General features: G+C 37.8%; 1 protein-coding gene across 12 annotated transcripts in view; it reads right to left on the reverse strand.

The window, feature by feature from the left end:
* The window catches only part of LRRC7 (leucine rich repeat containing 7), a 216,376-nt gene that overhangs the window by 71,786 nt on the left and 119,947 nt on the right, over window positions 1–24,643 (reverse strand). For 11 of the 12 annotated variants that reach the window (XR_013931086.1, XM_080406612.1, XM_080406611.1 and 8 more), the window contains exon 7: window positions 1,108–1,171. Coding sequence is in view for 11 of the 12 variants with exons in the window: in XM_080406612.1 (XP_080262738.1) it covers window positions 1,108–1,171 (64 nt within the window). In the remaining variant the exon portion in view is untranslated. Of the gene's footprint in view, window positions 1–1,107; window positions 1,172–9,065; window positions 21,455–24,643 lie in introns of those variants that run through there. The other variant, XM_080406615.1, reaches the window with a different exon arrangement.

Below are 24,643 nucleotides of genomic sequence, written 5' to 3' on the forward strand. Positions count from 1 at the left end.
TTTTTCCTACATAGCAGTATAAATTAGTGAACATTAACAGGTTTAAACCATAATGGCAGAAGTTAGTGCACTGCCTATAAGCCAGATGCAGACTCTTCACTACAGCCTTCTACTACTAGACGACATTTCAAAATTTGTTTAAAGTGAAATTAACTTGATTTTAACTAAAGCTATAGGAAACATCACCTCATAAAATTGTAAGCCCTGATTCAGCAGCACTATTTTTACAGATTGTTATGTGACTTTAGAGGAAAGGTGATGAAACTCACAGGGCATAACAGTCACTAGACAGGCTGTTGGTAAAGAAGGTGCACACAGACATTTATTTCACCATCAGTGCAATAGCAAGTGCTACAGTATTAATTAGTTGTCCTACAAAAGCACAGGCCCTCCCGAATGGCCCTAGCAGTGATAGGTCTCAAAAAGGATGAGGCAGCAATTTTTCTGTCTTTTGTTTCTCTTAACATATTAACAGTTCCTGCAGGATGAAGTCAGTGAGCTTTCCTTAAAACTAGGCACACCTTAAAACGCAGTTTAAGCACCCTCATACAGTTTCTGAGAAGTGCCAATTCCTATAGATGTAGTAGAACCATACCTAAAGGGAAGAGCAACTTGATTATATTATATACTGATACTAGAAAAAAATTCCTGAAAGCTATTAAATGTCAGGAAACCTAATTCTCATCTTAGAGGTCAGTTAGGGACAAAACCTGCTTTTGGAGTCCAAAACTTACTTCTGCTAAAAGTGATTTCTAATATTTGCAAGATATAATGATAGATATTAAGAAATGAATACATAATTGACACAAGTATTTACACTGAGATCATCAATTCATCCCAAATTGAAGTATTCCAGCAACAGCAGCCAGCTCAGAGTGACAATCATCTGCAGCCTTGATCTGAACTGCCGAAGCCTAATGCAGATGAGGCATATCCTATTATCAGCATTCACCTCATGAACTATGATAGATCTTCCATTCTACATGGAAAAGTGACCACAGCACGCGGCCACAACACAATAATGCCTTTTAAGGAAAAGTTTAATGCCCCATGCACAGAGGATCCAAACCACACAGGCTTTCTATTAAAAAATGATGCATTTCTTACCAGCTCAGAGAATTCATTATTGCCCAGATCAAGTCTCTCCAGCTGAGTCAGTTTGTGCATTGACCTGTAACAGATTAGGAAATTTCTAAGATGAAATTTTTACCTGCAAAATGTCACTCAAATTTTGTTTAGATAAAGTTCCAATGATACTGTTGCTGTAAAAAGAATTACATCTATTTGATGCTGATGCAAATGGGAAAAACATACTTCATCCTTCAGACATTAGCTAAAGTTCTTGAACTAAAAAACCTCGCAACAATTATTTTCATATAAAAATAAACATAACATCTTGGTACACTTTCGCATAGTTGCTCAAGGACAATGACCCATGTTATAAGCAGTTGAAAGTAATATAAACTGTGGCATTTTTGATACAGATTCATACATTTGTTATCAACTTCTTTATAAACCACTAGAAAGTATTTTGGCTCTTCACAGCAAAAGTATGGCTGTTGCTTCCCTAAAACTGTACCTAACTACAGTCACGATGAAAATGCACTTTTGTGACCAGGATCAGCACGCTAAACGAGCTCAAGTTTAGATGAGGCTTGTTTTGAGTACTTGTGCTGGTTTAACAGAATGCACTGAGCTGCTGGGGCTCCCTCCGCTTTGGCTTGTAGTGTGGGTGACCTGAAACGTGCCTTCCATTTCAGGAATAAGCAAGCAAGTTGTCACCCTGACAAGCGGTGGTATTTTATGACACTTGCTGTCTGCCAGTAGCTTATGATAATTCTATCATTGTAACATAAAACAGATAAACAACATAATAGAGATCTTTAACTAAATGAACAAGCTGAGATTCAAGCCTTTTATCTGCTGCAAGGCATATCTAGGCAAGTACTCCTCTCTGTGCAGTTCATGGCACAGCAGCCTGGCAGGGAGATGGTGTGATCCACGACACCATGTGGGGATGGGAGCAACGCGTCACACTCTGCCGGTGCCAGGAAAGCTGCTCCTTTTTTGGGCAGCAGCTCCTCCAAGGGCAAGAAAGGCTTCACATAGACTCTGCTGCAAAAGCCTGTGCGCAAATGGCAGCAAAATCAACCAAAGCAGCTTATCCTTCTTCACGGCATTATAAAAGAAAGAGTCAAATAAGAACACATCATAAGAAAGTGAACCAAAAGTTAATATCAACCATGCTTTACGCAGTAAAGGGCTTTAAATAATAAATAACCTGGATTTATGTCTGTGACTGATCACTACCTAACAGCAAAAAAGGCACTTCTACTGTTCAGGCTCAGGTGACTGAAACAGTGAAATAAGAGGAAAAGTGAGAAGTTGCTGAAACCCATGTGATTAAATTCTTCACTTACAGAAGTCAATGGGATAAATCTCACAGGTTTATCTCTGAATTTGTGCTGTGAGAAAAACTGGTTATCTTAAGTATAGTTTAAACTGGCAAAGGCACAAATCACAGTGTATGTGGACTGACTGTAAAAAGCATTTAAAACCTATCAGCTTTGAATATAGGCAAGCTTTTTAAAAATGCACAGTATTAAAAACTATACTTAGAACTTATGACAGCAGAAACACTGGCTCAAATAAGTAATCCCAAAGCAGCAAAGATCTTTTGAAAATGAGAGGAAAATTGCTGATCAGCTTGTGAACATGAGCTGAAGTGCTAAGCACACTAGCAGGACGGCAGGACTGTGATTTTCTTAACTTGAATGGATGTTCTGCAGTTGTGTAGCGGACAACTTTGCTCATACTGGAATAAAATAAGATTTTTCTAAAACTAATTTACTACATGATACATGTGTATTACTATTCACTACTGCAGATCTTCCCAAACTGTCAGAATTGCATAATTACATGATTTCAAGATTAGGAAGTGGCATTGGAGAATAAGAAGAATTTCCTCATTCAAATATATCAATCTTGACTTTTTATAATGTTAAAATTTTAAAGTTAGCAAATGATTTCAAATAGTGCACTCAATACCCTTGTTTTATATTTTACAAGGTTATTAAATTTACACCAAATGGCTTTATAAATATCCTGTAAAGATTTCATTCATTATGAAAAAAATTGAATTATGATGACTATATTCTTCCAGTCCCTTTAATGAAAATTCTGTGCTAAACAAGGTGGTTTAGATGGTAAATCTTCCAGGGACCTAAGTGCTATTGCTGTGCGAGTGGTGCCACATGGCGGGCAGTGACCCGGGCGGCTGGCCCTCCGCCATCCCATTGAACCCTGCCACGGTCCCCCCCCCAGTTTGGCTCCTACAGCTCAGCTCCACCCCAAGCAGTTCCTGGGCACAGCCGGGAGACAGCCTGAGACAGGACCCCTTCCCAAAGGCAACAAGGCCACTCTGTTCTGGATCAAGTTCAAATTTAATAAATTAGAAAGTGCCTTTATTTCCATGAATGAAATTGGAACAGGACATTACCTCTGCTGCAGAATTCCTCTTTAAGCCCTGGTAGACCTGACATGCTCTAAACAGCATACTTGATTGTGGTGGTTGTAGTGAAAAAAGAGGATAAAAATAATTAAGTAACTTAGCATTAACTGCAACAGCCAGTTCAGAGGACTTCTAAGGTAATCAGAACTGATCCTAATCAAAAAATTAGCAGTCTTAATTGATGTGATCTAAAATATCAGCCATTTTATCTCTGCAATTTGTATATGAAGTGAAACAGATTATCAAAGATGCTATGGCTAAAAACCATAGACCTGTTTAAACACTTAAATTATCGAAAAATGAGGTTGTGATGGGGCCAGATAGAGAACGCTGCCTCATATTTATTACAAGCAAAATTTACTTTTAGTTTTCTAAAATAGGAAAAAAAAATTCACAGAAGTACAAATGCCATACTTCAGTAGCAAAGTGAAGTATTTTTTGCTACACGTTAGTAAAATAAAAAAACCCAGATAAACAAACATTCCACTTTCAAGTTTAAGAAGTTATATACTTCATTTGATTTCTTTAATTAAACACTTTGACCTACTGTATTTCTTCACTTTCAGCCTAACTTCAAGGAATGAATCTTACAGTCAGAAATTAAGATCAGGCATCAGATGTGCTTCTGTACAAAAATCAAAGTTCTGTATAGGAGCTGCCTCTCACAAATAGTTCACCACTGAACCAAATGAATAATTCCTTTTGCTAGAACCTGCTGTCTTTCATATCTAGGCTGTTATCTTCCATCTAACATAAACTGCAGTACTTTCAAACAGAAAATTTATGCTAGATAATGAAATAATCACAATGCATTTACTCAACAAATTTGGGAAGTGCAATGCCAAGTCCTAAAGTCCTTTGAAACGGGTGTTACCAGTGCTGCGGAACTACCAGTAATACCACTGCAGGGCATATTCCTATACCATTGATTTCTTTTGTGCCTTCTGTGTTACCATACAGCTGTTTTAACCTTGATGGCCTTCTAAAATGTTCTTCTAAGTGTTCACCTTTCTACTTGTTCACTACTGGTCTCTTTTTGTCCAGTTTTGCACAATCTCAGTTTCCTAATGAGCCTCTGAAACCTAGCAAATACGTTATTCCTGCTGATCAGTTGGTGCTTTGGAAACAGCTAGAAACAGTTTCCTTTCAGAATCATTTCTTCTTTCTATGCTGACAGTCACCCTAGCACAGATTAATTCATGATAATTTTGCTTTTTAATGCTTTCTGATAGTTCACCTATTTCATACTCACTCAAGTCCACTGCTGTATATCGTTTATTTTTTTTTCCTGTCCCACTCTTTTCCAATATATTTTCCAAACTATTTGATCAACATTCACAAACAACTTTCAGACAAGAAAGCAACAGACTTTTTCCTTGTTTGCTAAAATCAATGGTAGCTGACCACACACCTCCAAAGGGATTAGCACCCAAATGAAAATTAAATGAAAAAGTAATGACAGATCTTTTGACTACAAGGTACAAAATCAGATGCTGTAGTTTAAGCCTAGAACATGGAGGCATGAAATCTGGCACTGTTCCAAAACAATATTTATCAATATATCTATGATCAGTACAGACTGAGCACATAGATTCTTAATCAGAAACTTCCTATATACCCTACACAGATCCCCATTTTAGTGATACAAATCTTGATTCATGCTCCCCAGTTCCCAGCCTGCTTCTTACTACATTTTTGTTCTTACAGTATTCGTTATTTTGAATTACTCTTGCTATAAAACCAGAAGGAATAATGAAAATATTTTATCATTCAATGGTAGGTCCTTAGTCTGCAAGAGTATCTGGAAGGTTGGGAGCCATTCAAGAAGCAATAAGCATTCCATCAGCACAACAGATGAGGAGGCTGAAGAAAGACAATGAAGTTACCTGGACAAGTGATGTTTCATGCTCTCCCCAAAATGATTCCATGTTATATTATAATCTCCATTAAAAAAATAGGGGAAAATGTTTTTAACCCCTCTGGTGCTCTAACTGCACTGTACTTTGCTCTGCAATGTCTTGCAAAAGCTGACTGAACTTTTACACATCCACACAAAAGCTCAGTTTAATAAACAATGCTGCAACACACTCAAGTCAGCTCTTTTACTCTGCCTTTCTCTTTAAATAATATACACATCCCTGAAAAATGTTTATGTTTGGTCTAACTTACTCCTAAAACTTTCACCATTGTCTTAATTGATTTGTTATTAATCTACTTTAGGCTTCTGACATTTAGATACAAGTTGTAAATATCATATACACAATTTTTAATTAATTGAACTCAATGGAATAAGCAATTACATTAGTAATTGCAAACTTGATGACTATGGAGATTCTCGTTACCATACAGAATCTCATTAACTTTAGGAGAATTCTTTACACTAATGTGTGCGCTCCCTGCCAGCGTTTGCAAGACTGGACTCAAGAGTTTTCTAAAACTTATTACACTTACTTATACCCAATTTACCAGTTGCCGTTTTGGAAATCAAATTATTTTTGCTTAAAACAAATCAACGGGACACCTTTGAGGACTAGCCACCTGTTAAGCAGTCAGGTAGTGCACACACTTTCAGTCTGGAAGTCGTGAAAAGCATTTAAATATTACCAAAATTCCTTAATAAATCCTGAGGGCAGGTTTCACTCCTTAGTACCGCAAAAAGGTTTTATACTACAGGAAACACATTTCAGTATGTGAGCATTGCAAGTTTACAGTTCTTTACACCTGCAGATGTTACAAGTTTTTCAGTTATAATATTTACTGTATACACACAAGCATTACATAGTAGAATGCTCTCACAATCAAAAAAAGCAGGAAGCATGACACACATTTTTAACAGTTTCTATAGTTTTCTGTCCCAGGCAGTATTACCTGTGACTTTATCATACTGCATCAAAGTCAGTAAAAGCTTCTACTGACTGTGATCCCCCATGCCCAATGTTAAAGTGCTCAAAAAACTCCAGTCACAAGCCTGAAAATACCCACTAACTGGAACTGAAAACTCAAGAGCAGTATTCCTTTATTATTTACATATATAATTATTGTTTATACCTATACAGAATTAAAAATGTGAAACTCTTCAGAGATTAAATGAATGTAATTAAGTTACAATCCATTGGTAAAAACTTGTGTATTTCATACTGTATTCAAGCTTTGAACAACACATTTTAAAAGGTTTGGTTCTGGTTCTACTACTGTATAATCATTATAAAAGGCAACTTTTAAACATTGCTTTCTGTAATTTCTACAGTCAGATACATAGTTTCAGAAACCGTAACATTTATATGGGGGCAGATTAATTTTAGTTAGCTGGTACTACATCAAAAGATAAAGCACACTGCCAAATGTACCCAAAGGACTATTATATGAGATTTTTCATTAGCTTGTGATATTTTTATCTCTTTCATGTAATTACTTATATTTTTCTTATGAAAAGATTCATTATATTTTTTATGCACGGTCATTTTATAAAGGTGGAACAGGAAAGGTGTGATTATGAGTAATGCTCAGTTAAATATTCATTGCTTAAATGATGTAATGTAATATAATTAATGTGCTAATAAAACTTGCAGCCAAAAATTTCACATAAATCTTTATCCATATTGGATTTGGATCTATTCTACCATTTATAAGTAACTGCAGGAGTTATATGCAGATGATCTGATTCTTGGCTATGGAAGTGGACCTCATGGTAAGTTCAGAATAAGGTCACTCTTTTTAAAAATTATTTTAAAACACAATAATGGAACATGGTTCTCAAAAAAATACAAAGGCATCAAAACCGGCATAGAGAGTAGCTTAGAGAGATTACTGAATACTTGGTGAAAAATTACCATTGCTCACAACAGTTTAAAAACATTCACACTCCATAAATTAGAACTCGCGTTATGCAGTTCAGTGGTATTAATAACAATTCATGGTAATCACATATATTGCCTAATGTAACTTTCTCATGTTCTTGTATGTTTCCTTTTGCTGCCTTATTTAGAAGATACTTATCCACACACTGCAAACACTTCAAATAACCAGGAAAAAAACGTCTTACATTTACAGTTTCTGACAAAACAAATGAGTCAACTGCCATACATTATTTTCATTAAATCATGGTATTCTCATCAAAATCCCGGTCAGCTTTTCTGACAGATAGGAGATGGTGGTTACATGAAGGCTTATCCAAACCTTCAAACACAAACTTCTAATCACACCTGAATTATTCCCACATATGAAGAACTGCATTCATAAAGAACAAAAGTATCTCTTACAGGTAAAAACTCATGAGTGGAAAGCAATTGGGTCAGAGCACAACTAGATTTACACAATGATAAATACAGTGAAAGAGGCAATACAATGTTGCTACACAATTAATCCATGCTTCTTGTATGTCATACTTTACAAAGACAGGACTGAGAAAGTTATAAAGGTTACATACTCTACTTCCTTGTGCAACAATATATAGAATTATATTTTCATTTATGATAAATGGATACCATTATTTTCTGAAGAAATAAAAAGCAAATTAAAAAGCAAGTATGTTGCCATTACTGGATTTTCTGCTGTATTCACTTCAAATGATATTTTCTCACACTTCTGTTGTACACAGTAATCGTTATTTCAAAGTTGTTAAAATGTCGCATTCAAGAGCCTCTTCCAGGTTTAGGATTTTAAACCTTGCAATGTAACTTTAAATTCATTAATGAATCAGTTTGGAAGTTACATTGTAAAATTGAGAACATTAATAGTTTACCTGTTGCAGAGTAGTTAAACCTTAACCAGGGCTGAAGAATTACATGGTACATTCACAAGCAGCTATTTACTTGTGCATCACTTAACAGACTACAAAGAAAACTCAGTTTTCAGTGAATCTCAAGATAATATATATAAGTTCTAGAATACAAAACTTGTATGGTGTAAAGCAAAGGACCCAAAGTATAAATTAATCTATCATAAAGTACTGAATCTATATGTTATCCAGGCTTCAAAATAACAGAGTATGCTTAAAAACTAATTTTGAGGATACAAAATATTGTTATACATGGACTGAAATATGTAACAGAGAAAATATCTAAAATAACATACATAATACGTATACTAACGTCTATTTAATCTTTAATTATCAAACATAATATCCACTTCAACTTTTACTAATATTGAAGAACTTAAGGATTTTACCATCTGCAGTATCAATCCACAAATCAGAGAATATAGCAGAGACCATGGCATGATGCCTAAAGCAATTAAGTCTCTGAAGACTAACTAAGTCCAGAAGCTCTGTCAGTCATGGCAGTGTGCTGCTTTGTTACTTGCATATGGACATTATTAACAGAAAGAGAAGCTGGGAGCAGACAACCACAAGGCATACTGCTGCCTCGGCTGCATGGCTATCAGGAATACTGCTGGACAAAATGCCCAGCTGTACACAATGTTACTTAGGTTAAGTGTGATGGGAAATCCATCCACCATATTCATCTGGATTAAATATTCCGGACTAAGAGGCAGCCTCCATCAGCCTTTGTATCCCAGAATTGTTTGGTTTCAGAACACAGTTTGGGAGAACTACCTCAACAAAGTCTACTCGTGCTGATGCTCCTGATGCTGCCATTTCTGGTGCCCGAAAATCTGCTGACTCCACATCCTCTGCTGTTCGAGCCACTGTACACTCTCAGGCGATGGGCAAGAGCACTCTCCATCTTCAAATGCTAAGATGAGAAAAATGAATTTCAATGCCCAAAAGATGGAACTGCTGATGCAGGCGTCTAAACACAACCAATGCATCTATGGCACTGAAGACTTGCGAGACTTTACCTAATTCTGTAGCAAGGGCCTAAAATACAAAGCACCACAAAGACAAGAGTCCCATTATACAGAAACTGGAGATCAAGCTGTTCCATGATTCAGTCATAACAGAAACACACCGACAACTGATTTCAGGAAAAAATGCGTGCAAAATGTAAGGATTTTAAAAATACACTACTGACTTAAAATATCGCCTTCCACCCGGGATCCTAAATTCCCATCAGTTTTGTTTATGGTGGAAACGGATCAGATCTCTAAAATTAACCCCATAGTTCAGGACCCAGTCATGAATCACTCTACAATTGGAAAGGTTTGCTCAACTGATTGTAGAGAAAGGTGAAATCTTCACAGTTTTGACCTTCATTCACACACAAATTTCTTTCCCAACACAGCTCTCAAATCGTTGGGGAAGGGAATTCTAAATTTCAGTTCAAATCCACTTCTGCTTAACTGATTACATAAATAAACAGAATGCAGAGAAAATCTCATTAGCTAGTGCAAAGCTCCCAGCAATATCAATGTGAATAAATTTATTATCTTTTTTTAAAAAAAAAAACTCTCCTTTTTTTCCTCTTTCTCTTCTGCATCTGCTTTCTGCATTCCTCTACCTTCTTCCTGGTAACTGGCTCTGCATGTTAAAAACAAGGTTAATGTATATTTCCACTTTCTGGACTAAATTACATGAAAGTCTGCCTTACCTGGCAAACAAATTTTCTTACAATATGCCCCATGGCACACAATTAGTTATTCTTTGTGGATCCCCATTTGTGGGTTCTTGATCACCACATGTTGGGAACATGCTGCTGCATTCTGGAGCAGCAGCTGCTCTGTCAGAATAGCCTGCTTGAACAGGGCTTACTTGCAGAGTAAGCAACTACACCTACTGCTTTATAACAGCAGGAAAACAGGCTGGGGTCATGTCAGTGGTGTGACTACCACTAACGGATACATGTGGTACTTCTATACAGTATTTTAAGACTGTATTCCTGAATGCTGGAGCTACAAAAACCCTAATGTATACATTCACAGCATGACCCTGAAAAGTCCTATTTGACTTATGAATCACTACTTGAAGGATCCTTTGATACAGAAAACTGAAAATTACCAGTAAACATTTGGTATTTTCTATTTCATGTTGTTTATCTCAGGAGCAATGCTACCTGGAAAATACAAGAAAACATGTACCCACTTGCAGGATTAAATGGCCTCAACTAAACTGCAATCCCTTTTCCAGAAAACAACCTTGTATCCATCTCAAAATGCCAATTTCAGTGGACAACTTGAACATGAAAAATTCACGTTTGCAAAATTTCAAAGTATAGCTAGTTAAAAACATCAAAAATACAAGTAGCAGTAAACATACAGCTATTCTGTCAGTGAATTTCAGAATTAATATTCCTTAGGGCAGGGGTCCTCAAACTTTTTAACCAGGGGGCCAGCACGCGGATGAAGTGGCAGGAGGTCATCTGCGGCTGCTTGGTTTCCCCCCCCCAACCCCCGGCAGGGGTGTGTGTGTCTGTAAATACCCGCGGCCGGATTGAGGACCCTGGGGGGGCCCGTATCCAGCCCGCGGGCCGTAGTTTGAGGACCCCTGGCTTAGGGGAAGAAAGAGCTTTGGCACATTGGACTCACAGGGTGAATACACTCTAACAGTCACTAAACCTTGGAGCCAAATTCACATCTAGTAATCTGTATGTGGCTTTGATGAGATTAATGATTTTCCTATAAGATGTATGCCTTCGGACAAAGAAACACAACATATCACTAACACAGGTGACATAATGACCAATACAAATTGTTCCATATCCTGGGACAAATACACCCAGCTAACAATTCAGAACCCAGGACCCACTCTGCTTATCTAAATTCAAAACCACTAAAACTGAGAAAGATTGACTGTAGCATCATTCACTGCCACAAAGGTCACCTCACTGTTTTTGCTTAAAAGATTATTTCCTAAATAATATATCTGACAACTTACATTTTGTTTACAGTGTAATAATAGAGGGCAAAGTACACAACTGATCTGTAAACACTGTAGTACTGATCAACTTGAACATGCTATTAAATTAATATAAAATTACTAGTACTTGGGATGTGGGTCTCCACCACCTTGAAGACTAAGGAGAAGCAGGCTCTAAGCTTCCCACTACTGTAAGTTGACTAAAAATAACCTATGTTTCACCAGGATATACAATATATTATTCTAATATCTGAAGAGTTCAACACAGGCTTTTTACACTTATGAACTGGTTTTGCATAGAATGAATGAACACAAATTGAAGAGAGATCTGGTTTTAACCTGCAAGACTGAAAATACAGTTTTGGCCCTGTTTTCCCATGTTTTCATTGCAAGAGAGCAGGAAGATGACCTAGGTTAAGATGCTGAATAATTAACAGGGATGAACCAAGTTCAAACGGTGTTAATGAATATCTGATGACTAAAAGTTAACTGTATCAGCTACTCCCCCCCCCCAAAAAAAAAAAAAAGAGTAAAATAAATTTACACTTAACATAGGCTTCTTTCTTAGTAATCCTTTTGATTCCATTTCTACTAAAATATAGCCTAAAGACAGCGTGAACACCTATCAAAACCAGGATTATTTCTAAAGGGAAAGCCAGAGAAATAAAATGGGGATGGACTAGAAAAAGACAAGGATGAATTTGAGAAAAATATCATCACTCAATAACTCTCTACAATTATTGATGAAGAAGTGTGGAAGTAGTCACAGGTGGCAAGGGCACCTCAGAAAATGAAAAAGCAGAAGGACAACCCTTGTTGTCGCCACATGAAATATCTGTATATAGTTATAGTTATGCCCCCTCAGAAGTATGGTTGATTTCTTCATAGGTGATCTCCAGTAATTTTAACTGCACAAGTATAGTTTACAAGATTTGGAAGATCTCTGCTGACAGGCTCCCCAAGATAGGTGTTTTCCTAGACTATCAATAATGTGTTTGCCAGCTGGGTACAGAGCACATCAAAGCAAGTTAACCCCATGTGATGCACACTGTGCGCTGGGGAACAGCTGCCAAAGAGGAGGCCAGTGTAAGACTTCTAAGAGACACAGCTTTAAAATGAAAAAAAAACAAAGCAACTGCAGGGCCATAATGTGATCTTCTTATCCAGTTATTAGAGAAGTCCTACGGTAGGCATAGAAATGATATTACATTAGGAAGTATGGCAAAGATGGGCAAGATCTGTTTTACAATCCAACGACAGCAAGCAACCTGCAGCAGAGCTTGTGAGCCTTACCAGAACCAGTCCGCTGAAGACACTGAAAGGGGAGAAGCATAGAAAAGCCAGAAACACTAATCAGATGGCTACAAGGCATAAATACTGGATATAACTGGTGAATATAATCTACAAAATGTATTTCAATATGAAATACAAAGACAAAGAGTTCATAAAAGAACTCACTGACCAGCTACAGGAGAATGTAATTGTGACAAAGAATTAACGACCATTGTCATTTATTCAGACATATGTATTCTGCAGTTTTTCAAAAGTAATCGCCAATCACATTAAGAATATAAGCAGCTGAGTGCCATTAAGTTTTGCATGATTATTTTTATTTTGCTGATTACATAAATAAAATGCCTTGCAGTACAGTGAAGTTTTCAAGGCTTGAGGGAAATGGTAGCACAAGGTAACCTTTTGCCCACCACAGAGCTATCAGAGGTTAAGCACTGTTTGCTCGCTGGCCTTTAGGAACCTTTGATGCACTGCAAGAACACAGGTCACCAGATATCCCTTCCCTCTTTTGTGGAGGGACAAATGGCCACTGCTGAAGTTCACAGCCCACAGCATCTGCAGGTACATTTTCTATGCTTTGATATGGCTAAGGATGGCAAAAACTAAAAATGTCATGCTGCATGTGTTTAGCTCAGAACCACCCCTCCATAATCCAGCAACCTATTAAATGACAGAAACACACTGTTCCAGGGCATCGGGCTGTGCCATTACTCAAAGATAACACAGGAGAGTGACATACAGCAGGGTGCATACAGACCCTCAGAGGAGGTGTGTGTTACCTGCAAGTCAACACTGCATCAGTATTGCAGCTGGGAAACGTGCTTCTAGTAGTCTCCTATTCCAGCTGGGAAAAAGAAAAGGCCTCTGATCCTCATGGCGGGTAAAAAACCCATCGCGCTCTCAGTGCATTCCAGCAGTCATCTTCTCTCTATTTAATCCCTCTTGCAGTTTGAATTGTATGCAGGTGGTTTTTACTCTGGAGATTTTTTTTTTAAATCAAGTAAAATTAAAAGGATACTGACTTAAGGTGTTCCGAGTACAATGAGCAATTTCCTTGCACACCATAAAACAACCATACCTGAGAAAGCAGAGCACAAAGCCTAAGCATAACCAAATTACATCTCATTAATAATAGTCAGAGTGAACTCTGTGTGTGTGTGTAGCTCCCAGTTTTTCTGGGAGGAGCTCAGGGTTCTGGTATAATTAAGAACAAAACAAGTGTTGGGTGGGCTAGGGTTATTCTCCATGGTTGTAAATGCTCTCCCCTCCTACCTCTTTGTGCTATGAAGTCTTTATCTGAAATTTAGCCCTAATAATCAGATATAAACTCTTTTGAAAAAAAATAATCACTTTTGCAACTGTTAAATGGAGTTTTTAAAGAAGCAAATGAGTGATAAATAATTTTTTTTAAAAAGTGGTGTATGAAACAGGCCTACAGACAAGGCTCTAATTCGTGCTATGTCTTCCCTTTGACCATTTGACACATTAAAATTATATAGCATGAACACCACCAGCAGATAAGAACCGCTAATTACAGATGAAGTAATATCAGGATTATCCTAGATGGCAAAAGCAGTACTGGTGTATGTTCACTGCAGTACAAAGAGTTCTAGCTGTATCTTCTCCCAGAGTGTCCCTCACTGGAGATACAGCAAAAAAATGCTACTACTGCCTGTAGACAAAAATAATTAAGGAAATTTTACAAACAAGTTTGACCCACTGTGTATGTTGGAAAAGCATTCTTACAATAAAAAAAGCATAACACATTTTCCTGCATCTTCTCTGAGCAGCAAATAAATTTAATTTAAAAAGCCTAAAGGGAAGATAATAGTAGTGGCTGCTTATTAAAATATTGGCAATATTTTAATAATGTAGTGCCAAAGTAGTAAGTCTTCTGCAATATGATTTATTAAACTCAGCCAGAGTTACTATTTGAAGGAAACAGGCCATCATGAATGATGATGTTTGTAATGTCAAAGTGTGGGAAACAGTTTACATCTTTATAATAAACTAGGAAGAAAGTGGAACAGCATTTCAAAAAATAGCAGTCTAAAACTAAGATTTTAAACCTATATTTGGATGCCTCTGGACAGATTCTCAGCTGATATAAACTGTTCCACTGACTTTAACACAATTAAGACAACCTGCGATTTCTACAAATCTACTTCCTAAAACCGGGTATTTTGGGAGTGGTAAGGATGTTAGGAATACAAATGTTATTGAAGTCAATGGGACTAACGTTCTTAAGTCACAAGAATGCTTTTTACGACTCCATTGTCTGCTTAATGGAAATTATAATCACTTTTATTCAGCTAATTTTATATCTGAAGAAAGTTAACTGATTGTGACCTTTTCAATGTCTGAATATTTTCCTAGATCTCTATAGGCTTATTCATTTTGAGGTGAAACTAAAGAAACAAGGAAGGCTTTATCTGCAGTCTTTCAACACTGCAAAAGCTGAGAAATGTTTATACTTCTCTCAAAAAAGCCAAAGCAAAGCGGTATTGAAATAGGGAACAAGGACAAAATAACTTTCCCTGACAGTGTTTCAAACAATATTCTGATACATCACCAAAGGGGCTTCTAAGTGATATATGCCAGTTTTTAAACTAACATGGTTATTTAAGTGGAAGGTCAGTGTTCAACACATACACTGTATCTATACAAGAAGTGATTAATCCGTTTTATGCTGCTTACTTTCTCAATCTAGAATAAAGTCTTAGCTACAGAAGGGCATAATGGCATAAGAGTTCTAACTCTCCACATGTTTAGATACTTCCAATTTGCGAATTTAACCTCTGCAAAACTTTTACTACTATTTTATATGTATTCTGCCAAGAATCGTCTACTTCACCTTATATTGTTTTAAAAACAAATTACTCTGTGCTTTTTATACAGTTTTTATGTATATATATAAATATTTTTTTTCTGCTTAGAAACCTTGATCCTTTGAGTCTCCTTATACAGTCTCACTGATATTAATAACCGGTATAAATAAGTTACAAATAATTTCCAAAAAAAATGTATTTACGAACATTACAACAGGAACAGGACAACCTCCACTACTTTGACTTGTTTCTGCCCGATTTGTTTGATAGACATTTAGTTGCAGGTAACCGGCACATTAATTTGGTGCGGATCTACATGGTAGCTTAGCAGTGAAATTAATTGTTTGGCATTTTCCCAGTGCAGCATTTAATATTCTGGCTTATTTTTCAGATTGGAAAGAATTATAGTATTGCTAAGTGATTGGCCATAGAATAAAAGAAATAACAATCCACCGTTCAAATTTTTGATTTAACCAGTGTGTAAAATAAATAAATAAATTACCCGGGGGGGGGGGGGGGGGGGGGGGGGGTAGGGGAAAGAACCAGTATACTCCTCACCAACACTTTATAGAGCTTCTACTTTCTACAGGTCTATCTCTAAATTTTTTTGGGAAAAAAAGAAATTAAAAGAAAGAATGTCAAAGGAAAATGTCAAAATTCCACATTATATTTACAGAAAAAATAAAAGTACACTTGGCATTCAAAAGACAGAAAAAAATCAATTTTATGAAATTTCATAAAAGTAAATTGTTTTGGGTGAAAATGGAATTCTCTATGTGTCCCTCTCTGCCCCAAGCTTTTGTTACAATATATATCTAATTAATATTTTTGTTTGTTATCCAGAAGGAAAAACTTAATACATGGCATCCTTGTTTACATTCCTCTATGAAACATTTTTCATGGCAAATTTTAGATGAGACTGACCTTTTGTGCTTTTGAATTATTGGAAAAAAACTTATCCATTGCCGTTTATCAAGGAAGATACTCAACCATTGATACTAAATATTATATGAAACAGGAAGCTTTTGTTGCATAGAATTTTTGAGAACCACTCTTTTGTGGAACTAGAATGCACAGATGTATGGTTGTAATGTAAACAGTGGCAGTGAAAACCCAAAGACTCATTACAATTTGACACACTTGCAGCAAAATGCAAAACAGATTACCAGTTTGACATTATATTGCCCACAACAGGTAAGTCTAAACATTGATTTTTTCAAGTAGAGTCCAAATTTTGACAGCAAACATAATCAGCAGCAATTCTCAGAAATAAGACTGTATGGCTAAAACATTGCCTCTATTTTCAGTTATATTTTATTACAATCAAAGCCTAAAAATGTGAAATCAAGAATAACATTGGTATACATTTTAAGACTGGAAACATATCAATATAAACCAGCTAATTTTAACAAAAGGAAAAAAAAACCCACCCTACCCTATCATCATCATTGAATCCATAAAGTCCTTTTATTCCTAACTCAAACCAGGTGTACAATTACAGGTATGCAATACTTTGGCAATGCAGGAACATTGCACTGTAACAACTGCAAGCAGAGGAGACAGAAATAATTGGAAAATAAGTATCTATCAGAAATGTGCTGGTTTAAACCAAGAAACAATAGAACAATGCATGCAAACATCTTCAAAGAAATATCAAAGTGCTGATCAACACAAAGAATCTTACAACATAGTTATAAAATCTGTGATAAAAACTTACCATTTCTGGTTGATTTCAGCCAGTTTACCTAATAACCGCCAAAATTTGCTGCATGCAGAGAGCTCACTTGCTTTGCAACACACCAACAAATTTGAACCAACAGGACTGCGACATGTGCCATTTACGTGCCATTACATTTAAACTTTCCACAATTTTCTGGTGAAAATGGGAAGTCTGTGGCAGGAGGAGGTCAGACTGGCCAGCCAGAGCAGACCGAATGCACATCCCAGCTTGCCAGGCCATTTGCAGCCGGTTCCTCCATCTGCTGTGGGGCAGGGAGCAGCCCAGGTGCTTCCCCCACCTCCTGCCGCCACTCATCTGCACTGCGGAGACCCACCCCAAGCCAAAAGTGCTGCTTTTGCTCAGCAAAATGTGGAGTCACGGGTTTTAATCTTAAAAGTGGGAGGGAGAAGGTACTGATGACTGATACTTGGATGACTCTGAACTATGCATTCCTACCTCTCACAGCCAGCTTCTCCTTATTTGTTACTCTGCTAACCGCACTCAACTCTGTCCCTTGACCAGGCAGAAGAAGTCATTCTCTTCCAAGTTGCCTACCTCGACTGTGTGCGTAGAGACAAACACTAACATATCTTCCCATAACTTCTGTTTTCTTACATTAATTAATGCATTGTTTCTAGGGTCCATCCATACAACACACTCTGTGTTCATTATTGTTCCTATCAGATTAGGACCTTCTTTAGCTCTTCCCCATGTTTGTTTAATTTGGAGCTTTTCCAGATGAAGTCTCCCTCATTTTTTTTATACAATGTCGCAAACACTTCTTTGTCTCTAGTGAAAATACTTTGACAAAGAACATTTGGCACTGTCATGGCTCTTAGAGCGATGACTCATAGACATTTTACATCCTACTAATACACTCCTGCCTTCTTTTTTCCCAAAATCACTTCTGATTGAAGAGCTCCTAATTTATAACATAAATTCTTATTAGCCCCTCGGTACATGACCTTGCACACTGTCCTACTAAATTTCACCCAGTTTTTAATTGTGCTCGTCTTCAGTATTATAGTTTTTCCAATTTTAGAGGTTGTTCTTGCAAACTTGATCTACAATTTTTACTGTTCACAAGGCAAGTTAATCCTGAGCAACAGCTGAACACCAAAAAACCACCCTGGTTTACCCTAACAATAGCTGCTAGGGACCCATCCCCCTTGGTAATGTCTCCATTGTACACTATTTCCTAATAGCACAGCGCTGCAGAAAAACAATAGCTGTAATCCCTACTGTCAAGAAAACCAAAGAAGAGATGAGAAGCTACAGCTTCAGTTGGGAAACAGTGAGTCATTAGGAAGAGTATAACAAATACAAGTATTTTCTCATCAATTACCAGCACCTACAGTTTCTCAGACACTAGTGACTCACCATTTACAAATGCAGTTTCTACAATTTTTCAATTTTACAGATGTCTACTGAAAGAAATCCCACAAAACCCTGAAAAGGTGTATTTCTCAGCCCAAACACCTCTCAGAGCAAAGATCACACTAAACTACTTCAATATACTCAAAGATTTTTTTAAAAAAATATAAGCAGGTTGCCTGGCTGCTTGGTGCGGGCAATAGCACAGGTGTAGTTTCCAGATTCTTTCCTGAGGTATGAAGCGTTCTTGATTGCTCTCAGGAATTCAACAGGATGTGAATGTCCCAAAACATTCAGTTTAGGAGTGGCAGGTCTGCTGACATTTGTTGCTATGAAGAGCAATGAATATTTATGACAGAGCCTGATCACAGAAAACATAAAATTCAATGCAAATTAATGAGCTTCCATAGAAGCAGTAACCAGACCTGGCTTAAATGCAACTGTTAGATAAATTAAAAGCTTTTGTTGTTGCATTTGAAATGTGCTCAGAACATCCTTTTCCAGCTAAGTTGTGAATTTAGTTACCCGATTTGTTTGAAGAATTGCTGATTTACTCCAATTACCATAATAACTCTGTGCTGTCCTGACACAACCACAGGTCCTCAGCATGCAAACAAGCAAAGGAATGAACATTAGCGATGGGAACCACCTCTGAGATTTGCATATGTGCCATGGCTTCTAGAATGCTTGGCCAAAAAAATTAGGAAAGTGGGTAATTTTGATCCAGGCTTGATTTAAATTGTGCACTAGCTAGTCTAGGCCAGAGTATTTTTTAGGAGCGGAAAGTCAGAATGCACTTTTCCTAGGGCAGGCCAAGGAAGGCTCTCTCACACCAGCAGTCACATCCCTCATGGGGTATAGGACCCCAGCAGCCAAAAGAATCTGAAACTTGATCCTCATGATCCTGGACTCCTGATAGGCTGCACATTCCCCATCCCCTCTTCTAGCACTGACATTCCGGCTATCCTCCTACTTACTGCTCCTTTTTTGGATTGCTTTTGCTAGGTTGGTTCCCAGTCCATGAAAAGACTGACTACAGATACATATATATAATCTCATGTATGCTTATATAACATATATAGGTGTGTGCAACACATATAGGTGTATGTACATGTAAGTGTGTGTATATATTTACACCATATACATGATATAACTATATTTGTCTACGTAAACATACATGCATATAAAATGCAGTTACATACAGCCTCTACATACCTCTGCTTCCTAAACATGCTGCTGTAATTACGCTGTAAGATATTTTTTGCTTTATTGACTCTCTCTTCTCTCCTACAAGGGTTCTTTCATCAGCCTGAATACCCTGGCTCCTTTGAACACCAATGCAAGAGTATGAGTCTTTGATAGGTCTTTGTTACTAATACACAAACCAACTTATACTCAAACTCCTGGAAAATATTCAAGATGGAAATGAAAATATAGTCTGTACTGATGTGAAGTCTGTCTAATATAACTGCCTTATCACTTAAAAGGGTAAAAACCCCCAAACTGCAAAAACCATGCTAGGATTTAACCAGCTGCCCTTTGCTTGTAGGGCAGTAACAACGTAACCTTTTTGATATTCTGGATTTACATCCAATTTGAACACAAACACTTGGTTTTCACTTATTTGGGGAGAACATCAGACTGTATTTAGACGTACTGCGTAACAGTGTATTTATTACAACTGAACATCCAGAAAAATGGTGCCAGGCCTTGAACTGCAGTCAGAACTGAAGCAATCAAACCCAAAGGCTGACTGCAGAACACAGCTGCTGCTGCTGCTGCTGCTGTATGATTTAAGGTTGACTCATCTTAATGTAAAAGTTGTTTTATACAGTGTAGGCAGCACAAACATGACTTCCATATTTGTATCCACTGTGAACTTTCATTCAACTGTTTTGGAATAACTTTCCAGAAACTAATGGTTGGAAAAAGTTTACTTTATATGTTAACACAAGTGTTCAGTGCCTGAACTCTCACACATTCACTAAAACCCACTTACCGAACAGTGGGAAAATGTTATGGTATTTTATATAATTTACCTAACTCCTCAAAAAAAAATATTAAATACCCTGTGCAACAGAGTGATTGGATTAATCACACAAATTAGAAAGTCACTGTCAGACCATTCTGTGGTTCTTAAAGGAACGGACACTATTTATAGCCATTCATAACAGGTAGCCTTATAACGAAGTATAAGCCTTGGAGTTCGCAGTTCCAGCACAAAAGGTATTGGGTAAACAGCTTTAGTAACATCAACACAGACACTACTAGGCTAATTATTTAACCACTAGATAAAAAAATGCTTCACTGTGCAATCACACAGGAAAACAGCACTCCAATTTGTTTGTATCAGAGGTGAGACAAAGCCATATAAGCTGAAGCTACAATTAAGAGAGTAGAAAACAAAAAGGGTGAGAGCGGTGTGAAAGTTGTTTATCTGGAATGAAGTGGGAACACCAGACCAAGAATGTGAACACCTAATTCACCAAGCCAGGCGCATACACGTGCACGTGCACACACACTCACATACCTTATAACATTTATCAGAAAACTCAGTAACTCCCGGTTCATTATCATGATTTTAAAATAGCCAAACGTATGTGGTAAGTAGTTACGCTCTCAGTAACAGCCCCCTCCCTGTTCTTAGGTTTTAGGCCTCTGACAGCTTGAGGAACAAGGACAGTGCAAGCAGAAATGCTAGTTCCTGCCAGCAGCCATATGCTAGGCAGAGGCATTTTGGGGGGTTAAGGCTGCACCCACCACAGCATCCCCATGCAGTGCCGGGGGAACAGCAGAAGCACTTCCACACAGCTACCACTGCCCCGATTGGTGTGAGTGCCTCCAGAAAAAGAGTAAGGGATCATCACCCGGGAGGTATGCGTGCTAACCCTTGTACTGTGAGCTGGTATAGGCAAAGCACCTCCAGAAACCAGGTTTATTACATCCCTTCAGTAACCATTTGTATGTATACATACATATGTGTGTGTAGGCATCTATGTATGTATGCAAATATGTATGTGCTCTGATACACAACTGAGATGCGCAACTAACTTCAACGTATTTTTTTTCTTATAAACTTGAGAAAAAAAACTTTCAGTGTTTTCTGTTTCACTAGACACAACAGATGCAAAGTGCAACTGTAACCCCAGGTTGCTATAGCGCTGAACTCAGAGATGCTGACACATCCACTGATGTTCACTGACAACACCCACACAGGTAATACTAAACAACGCACACGGATGATAATACTGAACAACTCTGACAAACAAGCAGGCCTTGTACCGTTGAGGAAGGGAAGGTGGAGGTGCTCACTGGGTATATCTACCTTCCCGATTTTATGCTCAGAACAATTTCTTTTTGGTGCAGGTTTGCCTGTGCTGTCTGTACAGGTGCACACTTAAGCGTGTCACTGGTGCTCTCACCGCGGTTTCCCTCCCGGTGCAGCCCCGGCAGGAGCTGCGCTGTGCCCCTCAGCAGTCAGCCTCCCACACGTGCTTGGCACACATCAAGGCCACTTGCCAGCATGGACTTCACTGCTGTTAAAGATGCAACCTGGATGGACAGGCCCAGCACTACAACACACTGTGGCAGCCAGTCTGCCAGCCTGTCCCTCTCCACTTCAAACAGTGAGTAATGGGCCCACACAAGGAAAAGGTTTGGACCCACACAATGAGGAGACCTTCAGGAGTAATGTCTGGCCTCTGAGTTTAGTAGCTTCAGCCTTTCTCAGGATGGCTCTGGACAGGTACAAGGAAAACAATGACAATGAGAAGTCCTCCGCATCAGCTAAGCAAGCTAAATTGCTGCTGGGAGAAGACCAAGACACTTAGAGCAATACAAAATCATCTGTCAAAAGGACCCGAGAAAATCCAAAGCCAACATGGCAAAGTAGAAAATACAGGAGACTTAGAAGATAGCCTTTAAAAAAGACAAAAACACGTTGAAATAAGGACAATAAAAAAGAATGGTTAACTGTAAAAGGCCAAAAAATATCTTCAGAAATATTTGAAAAAAAGGCATTAAAAGTAATAATAAATCTTTCTTCAGGCCCCTCAGGAGCAGGAACCCTGCCAGAGTCTATGGAAAAGATAAAAAAGGAATGCTCAGAAAAAAAGAAGGTCAGAGCAGAAAACCTAAATTAATTTGCTGCATTTGTATTCAAACTTTGGGCAGGCTCCCATGCTGCAAAGCTTACGCGCTGTTAAGAGCTCAGACAACACACATAACAGACACACAAAACCTCTTGCACAGTGCTGCAGCGCTAGATGACTGGAAAGCGTGTAACTAACATCACAATAATTTTTAAATCATTCCAGGATAAGCCTATGAAACTGCAGACCAGTGACTTTGACAAATGTAGCAGACAAATTAACAGAAACTCTTTTAAGCAATAGAATAAGGTGATATGAAGACAAATACAACACGCTGGGGAAATTCAACACGGTTTTTGTGATGAGTAGGGATGACTCAAAATATTTTTGGAGTCTTTTGAAAGAGCCAACACTACAAAAGAGCTGGACAATAAAGTGTATCTTCATTTCCAAGAGATGTGTGCAAAGGTCCTTCACTGAAAGTTCTTAACCTAAGCAGCTATGTGATCAAAGACGGTCTTCACATGGATAAATAAATGACCAAAGACTGGAAAAAATACCAATTTTAAATGAGTGGGTGAAGGAGGAGGAGCTGCCGATAGTCAGGCTCTGGGCTGGGGCACATGCTGGTTAGTTTGTTCATAAATGGCACAGAAAAGGATGTTAACGGAAAGAAGTTTTCTACAGCTACCAAGTCACTCAGATGCTGCCAGTTAAGTGTTGATCACTGCCACAAAAGGGACAGAGGGCAAGACGGACCCTTGGTGGGACCTGTGGGACTTGCCAGTCTCCCAGCACAGCTCTCTAAGTGGTTCCTACCTTGGCAGACCTCCTCTTTTCCCATATCTTCGCATCCAGGTTGAACTGCAGTCTTATTCAGCAGTATAGAAAACTGGGAATTACATCTCTCCACTCTAAGGAAGTACTCCAACACAGAATAATGAAACACCAAAGCATAAACTTCCTCACTCAAAACCCACTGAAGCTAACAGGAATCTGTCCACTGATTTTAACTGCTTCAAGTTTGGGTGCAAAATGACTGAAAACAGCACCAGCAATCGGAACGCCCCGCCTGTGGCATCAAACAGCTGTTCAGCGGCGGAGTATTGCTGAGCAGAACGCCACAGAGCTGTTGAGAGCTGCGGTCTAAAAAACACCATCCTGGGCTATTAGACAGTAATATCACATGTTGTTACAGTGTGTAAAGATGATGTACACTTTTATCCAAACAGAATAATAGAAATTATCTTAGTTGTTTTTTCAAGCCAAAAGACAACCCTGTGGATCTAGGTGGTAACATTGTTATGATGTAAGAAACTTGGCCAGAATCTCACAAATGCTCTGAAACATTTAACAGAAATTCAAGAGAAAACCCCACATTTTTCTATTTTTATTGCACACATTAAAGCTTTAATAAAATATTGGAAATTATTTGCAATACTGGCCAAAGATTTCCAAATATTTCTAAATGCTCAAAAGATCCTGGAAACTAGTATCAATAATAATCTTTAATCAAACCATATACAAGAGAAAAATAAATTACTAATTTTATAAAACAGTATTGTGAAGATCTACAGATTAAACATACAAATATTTTCAGTATGTTTAAAATATTTGTAAGCCTAATAGTATTTTCTGAAGAGAAAGTACTGCTGACAGAAAATAGGGACATCCTGTAACATTTTCATTTCAAGATCAACGTATGTTTCCAGCCCAGTATGATACAGCAAGACAACATTGTTTAAAAGGTTTGGTATGCTTGTCAGAAAAAATCAGAATAATCTTCAAAACTATTTATGAACCATGGTTCACCAATTTTCTATCAGGAAAGTGTCTGGGAATACAGTGATATGTTTGGACATGTTCTAGATGCCTTAAAATTATGTCACAAATTCAACAAAGGGAAGCTCTCATTTTTTAATACAAGAAGTATTAAAGAGGGACACTTTGGAGATCTATGTCTTGGTTAGAGTGCTACCTTTCAGCCAGCTGTAGTTAGGATTTACTTCATCTGATATTTCTGTAAATAATGTTAAAACATTTTGTGTTCAGTTACTATGGGTACATTTTACA

Source organism: Falco punctatus (genome assembly GCF_963210335.1).
Source record: "Falco punctatus genome assembly, chromosome: 11".
Classification (NCBI taxonomy): Eukaryota; Metazoa; Chordata; class Aves; order Falconiformes; family Falconidae; genus Falco; species Falco punctatus.